This window comes from Salvelinus sp. IW2-2015, linkage group LG6.1 (assembly GCF_002910315.2).
Source record: "Salvelinus sp. IW2-2015 linkage group LG6.1, ASM291031v2, whole genome shotgun sequence".
Lineage (NCBI taxonomy): Eukaryota > Metazoa > Chordata > Actinopteri > Salmoniformes > Salmonidae > Salvelinus > Salvelinus sp. IW2-2015.
This window is the reverse complement of record NC_036845.1, coordinates 9,150,217-9,161,405: the sequence shown is the minus strand read 5'-3', so window position 1 is coordinate 9,161,405 and position 11,189 is coordinate 9,150,217. Positions and strand designations below refer to the sequence as shown.

The 11,189-nt window shown below is 46.4% G+C and overlaps 2 protein-coding genes across 2 annotated transcripts in view; one reads left to right on the top strand and one right to left on the bottom strand.

Annotated features, from left to right (window-relative positions):
- Positions 1 to 2,546, bottom strand: part of LOC111964638 (integrin alpha-8-like) — a 23,617-nt gene extending 21,071 nt beyond the window's left edge. The window contains exon 1 of the mRNA XM_070443810.1: positions 2,325 to 2,546. Coding sequence (XP_070299911.1) covers positions 2,325 to 2,546 — 222 coding nt within the window. The remainder of the gene's footprint in view (positions 1 to 2,324) is intronic.
- Positions 1 to 11,189, top strand: part of LOC111965006 (DNA-directed RNA polymerase III subunit RPC7-like) — a 737,315-nt gene that overhangs the window by 672,173 nt on the left and 53,953 nt on the right. The gene's annotated exons all lie outside the window — the stretch shown is intronic.

Sequence of the window (11,189 nt, the reverse complement as noted above, 5' to 3'; positions counted from 1 at the left end):
AAAGAATCTTATTCTTTTTGAAACTCATCCAGTCTATTCTTGTTCTGGAGAATGAAGGCTATTCCATGCCAAGAAATCTGAAGAGCTTCCGGGCGCCGACAAGAGATGGCCGCCCCGCTTCGGCGGTTCCTTTGGGAAAATATTGCAGTATTTTTGTTTTTTACTTGTGGTTATTTCTTACATCGGTTACCCAGTAATCTTAGGTTTCATTAACATACAGTCGGGAAGGAACTACTGAAATATACGATTAACAGTCAACCTTATCATACGTTCCTACCAGGAATATTTGACTTTCCCCGAAACGGATCCAGTGTTTTTCCTTCCACCCAATACACAGTGGATCTGAGTCCAAAAACAGCCGGCGACCCTGTGCCTGAACGCCTAAAAAGGGGAAAACGAGGCGTTCTCGTGGTCAGCTTCGGAGACCGGCACATCGCGCTCCAACTCCCTAGACATTACTACTCGCCAATGTCCCAGTCTCTTGACAATAAAGGTTGATGAAATCCCCGAGCCACCGGTAGGCGAGTTCCCAGAGAGACATCAGGGATTGCGCAACGTGCTCTGCTTCACGAGGAAAACATGCGCTAACTCAAAGAACGCTACGGAGTCGGTGCAGCCAGCTGGTTTCTTCATGCATCGCGCCGACAGAAACAAAACATCTTTCGGTAAGAAGCAGGGGCGGAGGGGGTATGCCTTATGATTAACGAGACGTTGGTGTTGATCATCATAAACAACACACAGGAACTCAAGTCATTCCTGTTCACCTATTCTAGAACTCCTCACAATTCAAATGCTCAGACCGGCCATTATCTACCAAGGGAATTCTCTTCAATCATAATCCACCCATGCCGGTAATATATTCCCCCCCAGCGGGCCAAGACACATCCGATGGCCCCTGAACAACTGTTATCTGACTCTTTGTAAACTGGCAAACCACACCACCCTGAGGCTCGCATTCATCGTAGCCTGGGGATTTTAACCAAGGCTAATCTAAAAACAAAAACTCCCTAAATTCTACCAGCATTATCGATCTGTGCTACCAGGGCTGGAAAAACCCATAGATCATTGTATGATACTTAATTCTCCCGCGACGCATATAAGGGCGGCCCCCCTTTCCCCCCCCCGCCCCCCTTGTCGGAAAAGCTGACCCACGACTCGCCATGTGTTGATTCCATGGACCTACAAAGCAGAAACTAAAAAACAACAACAAGGCTCCCGCGCTTTCAGGTCTGATTTCAACGCTGTGCCGGGACAATCTGAATTCCACGCTTCAAGATGCTCTGCGATCACGCGGATTGGAATATGTTGCCGCATTGCCGCTCCAACAACAATATTGACGAATATGCTGATTCGGTTCGAGCGGAGTTCAGTAGGAAGTGCATTGACGATGTCGTACCCACAGCAACGATTAAAACATTCCAAACCCAGAAAACCGTGGATTGACGGCAGCATTCGCGTGAAACTGGACAAGCTGCGAACCACTCGCTTTTAACCCAGCAGTGCACCGGAAGCATGGGACGAATCACAAACATGTTAGCTCATTCCATAACTCCGCAAGGCAATTCAAACAGGCCTAAGTCCCAGTACAGAGACAAAATCGAGTCGCAATTCAACAGCTCCCAAGACACAAGAGGATGTGCGGGTCTCACAAGTGCAATCACGGATTACAAAAAGAAAACCAGCCCCCGTCGCGACCTAGGATGTCTTGCTGTCACCAGACAGGCTAAACAACTTTTTTTTGCCCGCTGTTGAGGGGACAATACAGTGCCACTTGAACACCGGCCCCCTACCAAAACCTGCGGCTCTCCTTCATGCAGCGAGGTGAGTTAAAAACATTTAAATCCGTGTGAAACCCTCGCAAGGCTGCAGGGCCCAGACGGCGATTTCCACCGCGTCTCCAGAGCATGCCGCAGACCTAGCTGGCTGGTGTGTTTTACGACTATATTCCAAATCAATCCTTATCCCAGTCTGCTTGTTCCCACATGCTTCAAGAGGCGCCCACCATTGTTCCTGCTTCCCAAGGGGGGAAAAAAAAACGCTAAGGTAACTGAGGCTAAACGACTTTACCGCCCCTGTAGCACTCACTTCCGTTCATCATGACAAAAAATGCTTTGATAGACTAGTCAAGGGACCATATCACCTCCACCTCTACCGGGACACCATAGACCCACTCCAATCTGCTTACCGACCCAATACTGGTCCACAAGACGACGCAATCGCAACCCACACTGCACACGGCCCTAACCCCATCTGGACAAGAGGAATACCCATGTTGAGAATTGCTGTCTCATCGATCTACAGCTCAGCATGTAACACCATAGTACCCTCCAAAAACTCGCAATCAAGCTCGAGACCCTGGGTCTCGACACCGCCCTGTGCAACTGGGTCCTGGACTTCCTTGACGCGGCCGCCCCCAAGGTGAAGTGAGGGTAGGTAACAACATCTACCACCCCGCTGATCCTCATTACAACTGGGGCCCCACACAGTCGTGCGTATTCTGAAGCCCTCCTCCTGTACTCCCTGTTCACCCACGACTGCGTGGCCATTGCACGCCTCCCAAACTCAATCATCAATGTTTGCGATACCATACAGTGGTAGGCTGCATTACCAACAACGACGAGAACGGCCATACAGGGAGGAGGTGACGGGCGCCTCGGAGTGGGGTCAGGAAAAAACCTCCCACACTCCAACTGCAACAAAAAACAAGAGATGATTGGGACTTCAGGAACAGCAGAGGAGCACCCCCCTATCCCAACATACGACGGTTCAGGAGTTGGAGAAGGTGAAAGTTTTTTAAGTTCCTCGGTTACCACATCCACGGACAAAACTAATTGGTCCACCCAGCAACAGACAGCGGTTGTGAAAAGAAGGCGCAGCAGCGCCTCTTCAACCTCGGAAGCTGAAGAATATTCGCTTGTCACCAAAAGCACTTCATAAAACTTCTACAGATGCACACACCGAGATGTCATCCTGTCGGCTGTATCACCGCCTGGACCGGCAATACTGCTCCGCCCCACAACCGTTAAGGCTTCGTCCAGAGGGTTAGTGAGTCTGCAGAACGCACCCACCGGGGGCAAACTACCTGCCCCCAGACACCTACCACCACCGATGTCACAGGAAGGCTATAAAGATCATCAAAGGACAACAACCACCCAAGCCCACTTGCCTGGTTCACCCCGCTATCATCCAGGAAGGCGGAGGTCCAGTACAAGGTGCATCAAAGCAGGACCGAGAGACTCTGAAAAACAGCTTCTATCTCCAAGGCCATTCAGACTGTTAAACAGCCACCACTAACATTTAGCGGCCGCTGCCAACATACTGACTCAACTCCAGCCACTTTAAAAATGGGAAATTGATGGAAATGTATGTAAAAAAATGTACCACTTAGCCACTTTAAACAACTGCCACTTAATATAATGTTTACCATACCCTACATTACCCACTCTCATATGTATATACTTACTCTATATCATCTACTGCATCTTTGCCATCTTTATGTAATACACTGTACCACTAGCCACTTTAAACTATGCCACTTTATGTTTACATACCCTACAGTCACTCATTCATATGTAATATACCGTTACTCTTATACCATCTACTGCATCTTGCCATAGCCGTTCCTGGACCACCAACTCTCACTATATCTTTATGTCACAGATTCTTTATCCCTTCTACCACTTGTGTGTGTGTATCAAGGTAGTAGTTGTGGAATTGTTATAGGTTAGATACTTGTTGGTTACTTACTGCATGTCGGAACTAGAAGCACAAGCATTTCGCTACACTCGCTTTAATCATCTGCTAACCATAGTGTATGTGCAATAAAATTTGATTTGATTTGATTTGAGTTGAAGAGCCAGTTTGCGCTGTTCTGTGAAGGAGTAGTATAACAGCCGGTTGTACCAGGAGCTTCATGATAAACTTGATTAGCTAACACAACGTGGCCCATTGGAACACAGGAGTGACTGGTTTGCTTGATAATGGGCCTTCTGTAGCGCCTATGAAAGATATTCCATATAAAAATCTTGCCATTTCCAGCTACAAGAAGTATATTTACAATATTAACACCAATGTCTACACTGTATTTCTGATCAATTTGAGTTATTTAATGGACAATTTTTTATTTTTTATTTCAAAAAACAAGGACACTTTCTAAGTAGGACACCAAAACTTTGAACGTAGTGTTAATGTCTGGATCCCCTCCTCTTTCCCTCCACCCCCAACCTGTCCTTTCTCTCCTCTCTTCCTTATGACATACATTACACTGTTCAGGAGGGCCTTTGATCAAGACAGCTAGCCAGCACTTACAGGGCTAAACTTGCCTTACTTGTGCGTGTATGTACCCGTAGATGTGTGTACCTGGGTCGCTACGTCATCCTCTTTTGACCGGCCTTCTCTTTGGGCTCCCAGTGAGGAAACGGATAGAACCACCTGAAAGAGGGATGGACAACACCCCTGAAAAGCGGACGCGAAGGAAGGCAGAAGAGAGATGGGAAGGAGAGAAAGAAAGAAAAAGAGAATGACAGAGAAAGAAAGAGAAAGAGAGAGGTGGAACAATAATGATAAGGGGAGCAAAAATTGAATATACAACCATCCCAGGGACAAACTTGGGGGGTGAACCACCAAGCCACTCGCCACTCGCTGCCAAAAAACACAACTCACCCAACGCCGGTTGGACCTTAGACCCTCCAGCCACCCCACACCCACAGCCCCCCACGGAATCACTGTCTGTTTGTGTACAACTGCCTTAGAAGCAGCCCAAAGTCCACTCTGGGGTCCAGACTTTGAATTTGTTGATGTTTGTGGTGTTGTGTGTGTTGTGTGTGTTGGTGTGTGTAGTGGGGGGGATATAAACAAGGAACATTGGACAAGTGAGGGACATCTCGAACAAGAAAAAGGAATCTTTTAGGCTTGGAGGTTAGGTACTAGCGTAGGGTTAGCATTAGGTTAGGGTAAGGTTTTAGTTTTAGTTAGGGGTTAGGGTTAGCTTAGCGTTAGGTTAGGGCTTAGGTTAAGGGTTAGGGAAAATAGGGATTTGAATGGGATCAATGTTTTGTTGCCCCACAAGGATAGTAAATGGCAAACGTGGAGGTGTGTGTGTGTGTGTGTATGTTGTGTGTGATGCAGCCAGACGTGTGTGTGAAGCGAGGTGGTAGTGGCATACGAATGTGCCCGACTGCCAATTGGTGCACCTAAGATCGCCAAGTTAGCTGATAGCAACACAGACAATAAATACATACACTCATATTCACACAGAACAACCATACATACACCATACAGATAGCAACACAGCAAACACATAACACCAGTATACACAATCAACCACACTGAGCAATAAAAAATAACAGCAAACGTATAATGAGCCTGTCTCACCTACATGGCATGAGACAAAGATATACACTGTATGACAACAAGTGCATCAAACAGAGCAAAGTATTCTACTGTCACGGGTTAGAGAAAAGATCAACCAGAACAGAGATAAGTCTCACTCACCCCCTCAGGTCTAGCTGAGTCTCTGGCAGAGATGGAGAGAGACAGACTGACTGGGTTGCTCTTGGAGGTGTTCTTTGTTTGAAACCTGTTAAGATAAGAGGCACACGAGTCAGTAAAGATGTTTGGATGTAGGTCTGCACCATGCTGACGATGATATGGCCCTGTGGTTATGTGTGCATGTGCTGTGGCGTGTGTGAGTAAATGACGTGAGTGACATGTGTTTGTTGGCGAGCGTGAATAACAGGCAATGTTTTGTCTCGTCTGTTTCCTCCAGTCCATCTGTCTCGACGCTCTTTGTTTGGAAAGCCACAGAAATACTCAGAATTCTGACAGAGGTTCCTTTTTACAGTTTGTGTTGTCACAGCTCTTCAGCATTGGGTGTGTGTGTGTGTGTGTGTGTGCTGTCGTAGTTGTGTGTGACTGGCTCTGGTGTGTGTGTCTGTCACCTGTGGATCTGTAGGTCAAAGTCAATGTGAGGACCGCGCCATCCATGCCTGTGGACGCATCCAACTAAAGCCTACGATACCTGGAGACAGAGACAGTGAGACCAGAGAGACGACGAGAGAGGACAGAGAGACTACAAAAGACAGACGATCAAAGTTCTCATCGATCTGTAAGTGTTCAGTTAAAGCGAGCAGCCTTCTAACCCCATGTACAGTTCCCTTTGTTAAAACTAACAGACCTGGCCATGGTGTGTGTATCTGGGTTACGTATCTGTATTGTGTGTGTGTTGTCTCAGTTGGAGGTCAGTACAGATCTGTGGGCTGAGAGACAGATCACCTTCCCTTCTAGCTTGTCAGAACCCCAGTTAAAACCCCCCTTCTACCCTTGCTTAACTCACACCATGTGGAGGGCTTAGTCATAACCCGAGTATGATAATGTTCTTCATTTGTGTTGTGTGATAATAATAAAATTCAATAATCAAAAAATTAAAAAAATGTTTATGACACGTCAGCACTATCAATGCCGGAAACTGTCAAACACTCGCTAAACACTACAAAGGGAGAAAAGCCTGAGGGGGAAAAACTCAAACCACTCGCTTGAAAACTTTACTCGAAACTGCACTGAGGGTCGGAAACGAACTCAAAACACTCGCTAAAACTACAAGGAGAAGCCTGAGGGTGAAACTCAAACAACTCGCTAAAAACTACAAGGGAGCAAGCCTGAGAGTGGGAAACTCAAACACTCGCCATAAAACTACAAGGAAAGCCCTGAGGGTGGAAACCTGCAAACACCTCGCTAAAACTACAAGGTGAGAAAGCCCTGCGAGCGTTCCAATACACTCAACACAACTCGCAATAAAACCTACAAGGAGAAGCCTGAGGGTTAATAACGTCAAACACTCGCTAAAAGAACTACAAGGGAGAGCCTGAGGGGGGAACGCCAAAACACTGCTAAAAACTACACAGGAGAAGCTCCTGAGGGTGAAACTCAAACACTCGCTAAACAGACAAGAGAGAAGCCTGAGGGGAGGAAACTCATTAGGACTCCAAAGTCACAGAGACCTTTTATGCCACATTCAGAGAGAAATCACGTAATAACTCAACAAGACGACGATAAAGACCAAATGGGTCTAAATCCACTGAGTCCCAGGCTGAGAGAAGAGAGAAGGACAGACACGAGTGACCCAAATATATTCTCTCTCCCCATAATCTGGAGAAACATTTAATTTTCCTGTCGCTTCTCTCATGTCCTGAAAAGCACCACCACCACTTATAAAACTGTCATTCTGGAATCTACTTTACAAACCCCAACCATAGTACAGAAGACAGCTGTTGTCAAGGAAATTATGCTCAATGCATCGGACCAGGCCATCACCTATCCACATTGCATCGAGACAGCCATCGACCATGAGCTAATGCATCGACCAAGCCATCGACCTGATCTAAGTGGTGCATCGAACAGCATCGACCTGATCTAATGCACTTCGACCAGCCACGACCTGATCTAAGCATCGACCAGCCATCGACCTGACCCAATGCATGCGGACCAGCCATCCGAACTGATCTAAGGTAACTCCCTCCGACCAGCCATCCCCGTCAAATGTCTTAGTGCGTGACCCAGCCATCGACCTGTCTAATGCATCGACCAAGCACGACCTGATCCAATGCAGTCGCCAGCCATCGACCCTGATCTAATGAATCACCAGCCGATCGACCTGATCTAATGTATCGACCCCAGCCATCGACACTGATGCCAATGCATCGAACACCATTCGACCTCGATTCTAATGCATCGACCAGCCATCGTAACCTTATTCCAATGATCTGCGACCAGCCACACCTCCCGATACCTGATCTGACATCTCGTGCTACATCACCTCGCTCCTCTACACCGACCCTGACTCTTAAGCACTTCCGTTACATGTCAGTCTCCTAACCTATCTCAATGTGGCCCATCTCGACACACACAGCCCTCACTGACCTAGTCCTATATTTAGCACGATACGGCCCAGAGCCTTATCTCTCGTGAGCCGTGAGGACCCTCTGTAGTGATTCCTTTCCCTACACATTCCCTTGAATGTTAAACGAACGTGGCTGGACCTCTCTGGACTCCAACTCGTCCTCGACCCATAACACACAGTCTCCCTACCACGTCTGCGACCACGTGCTATTTTCTCTGATCTGTTTTGCTGTCTCACACGCCTCACTGACCACCTACTGCACCTGCTCAAGTTCCTTACCAAATTCTGTTCTATCATCTCCTTCTAGTATCTCCCAGGTGCTCTGTGTCAGGGCCGTTTCTTTACTCAAAATACCCATTATACAGTCATGCTGTATCGTTCTGACACTGATTTCTTTTTGGTGGCACACCAGGCCCTCAGTGTGGCACCTCTTTCCATTGTGTTAGCGGTCTAAGACACAATTCCTCTTTGAGGCTGCCTTCGTCTTTTCACTGTATCTGGCTAACGCTAATCCAGGGTAAAACTCATGGAACGCCTTATCGGTATGACGTTGATTTTCATCCTTGCTTTTGTCTTCTATGGGCTTATGATGCGACCAGAGTATTTTCTAATTCAGGCTCACAATTTGGTGTTTTTACCAATTAAAACAGTTCTCTCACCTGGCCCTTTGGGATAGGAGCTTTGAACAATCCCTCTTCCTATACCTGGAGACAGAGACAGTGAGACAAAGAGAGAGAGACAGACAGAGACCGAGAGAGAGGGACAGAGAGACAAAGGGAGAGGGACAGAGACAGAGAGTCAGAGAGAGACGAATCAAAGTCTGTGTCAGTGACATCTGTAAGTGTTCAGTTAAAGCGAGCAGCCTTCTAACCCCATGTACAGTTTCCCTTTGTTAAAACTAACCAGGACCTGGCCATGGTGTGTGTATCTGGGTTACGTATCTGTATTGTCTGTGTGTGTCTCAGTTGGAGGATCAGTACAGATCTGTGGGCTGAGACAGACCAGATCCCTTCCTCTCTAGTCTTTAGACCCCAGTTAAACCCCCCTCTACCCTTGCTTAACTCACACCATGTGGAGGGCTTAGTTCATAACCCTGAGTATGATAATGATTTCTTGTGTTTGTGTAATAATGTTCTCATGAACAACATGTTAGACACTAGTCAATGCCGGAAACTCTTAAACACTCGCTAAAACTACAAGGGAGAAGCCTGAGGGGGGAAACTCATTAGGACTCCAAAGTCAAAGAGACTTTATTGCACATCAGAGAGAGAATCAGAATAACTCAACAGAGACGACGAAAGACCAAATGGGTCTAAATCACTGAGGTCCCCAGGCTGAGAGAAAGAGAGAGAGACAGACAGAGTGACCCAAATATATCTCTCTCCCCAAATCTGGAAAACATTTATTTCCTGTCACTTCTCTCCCATATTCTGAAAAGCCCCACCACCACTATAAAACTGTCTAACCTGGATGTACTTTTAAACCCACCATTGTACAGAGACAGCGTTTGTCAAGGAAATGATCTAATGCATCGACCAATCAACGACCGTGGCTCTGTGACTGTTCTCACATTCCTTGATGTAAGAGCAGGGATTGACGCTGTCGACCAAACTAACAGACAGGTATCAATTTATTTTTCTGGCCAGTGAGACCTCTGATTGCTCCAAGGGTACATATGGTGTTCCACAGGGCTCTGTGCAGGGGCCGTTGCTGTTCACTGGCAGAGGTGGCACCACAGGCCCCAGAGTGGTGTAGCGGAAAACAAAATTCTGGGGTACATCGTTTTTCCTGATCTGGTAACCTAACCAGGTAAAACTCCGGCCCTTATACGGTATGACGTGATTCATCTGTTGAATATGGGCTATGATGGGACCAGAGTTTTTCTAATCAGGTCACATGGTTTTAAAAAACTCCTGGCCTTGGGGAGGATGAAAGCCATGTTAAACTTCAGCAACCTTGTACTTGTTCTTATGAATGACATTTTAAAGAAAGACTAGGAGGGTCCTATACACAGACACTCAGAAAGCTACATGATTGGATAATAAAACTCACAGGGCTGAGCTTTATGCAGGTTTGCATCATGTAGTCCTGCTCCTGCTCAACTGTAATACTAATAACAAAATGTACTCACAGTCTGTCAGCTATTGTGTTTATTGATTCATTAAAGTTTATACTCTTGGATTGAAAAAGTCTAGGTAACCTGGTTAGCCCAAGTTTAAATATAAACCAAATGTAATCCCATTGGGCTATAAATAGCCTACACAACGTTACCGCTTCGTTTACCCTGGCCAGAGGGACAGGGCCCCATAGGAGGCTAGACTATGCAGCTGCTGTTGTTAGTAGCCTACAGTTGATCAGACTCAAAAATGGTCTTGTTACCATGCAACACATGTCAGATCGCTAATGTTTAGGAGTAAAGGAGTAAAGGCTGCTCCATTGATGTAAGAGTTTTTGCTTGTGTCTGTTGGGAGTGATATGCTATCAGCTCGCTAAATAAATACCAGAGGAAAGTGGAGAGCGCCTTGAGCATTAATCTGATTGGTCAAGACACACAAAGAGCCTGTAGCAGCACTCCGGTGTGAAAGACAGAAAAATTGTGCGCGAGTGACAAATCATGAGGCAAATTGGTCTAAAAAACAGCACTTTGTCCTTTTTCTTTTACACTTTGCGCAGATATATTTTATTAAACTAAATCAAAAGTGGTGTGGCGCTGAAGCAGCCACACCTGATTGAAAAGTGCTGTGGCAAATGTTGCCTCGCCACACATTTTCCGGCAGCCCTGCCGTCTGGGATGTTACCCATAAACAGTGTCTGTTTTCACCGCTATGCTTGTTGACCCCAGGAAGAGTAGCTGCTGCTTTAGCACTAGCTAATGGGGATCCTAATAAAATACTAAAAATGCTGACAATACACAACGTTTTAAAGAAACATGGCGAGGCAGTCTGCATTTTAGAGGCTTGACTCAAAAATATTAGAATGAGAAAAAGATGCGTTCAAAATGGTCTACAAGCGTTATTACTCCGGCTGCATGATTAGTAAGTGTGTGTGTGTGTGTTTATTCTATAAAAGCTCATGAATTCCTACAGGTCCAAAGGGGCAAGGGTAAGTATGTATGGGAAACATCTGGTCTGAAGGAGAGCTGATGTGCACACACGTGTGTCGCTTCTAGAGCTAACAAATACCGCTCTCAGGCTCACAACACACACATGCATGCATGTAGCCACGTATACACACACACACACACACACACACACACACACACACACACACACACACACACACACACACACAC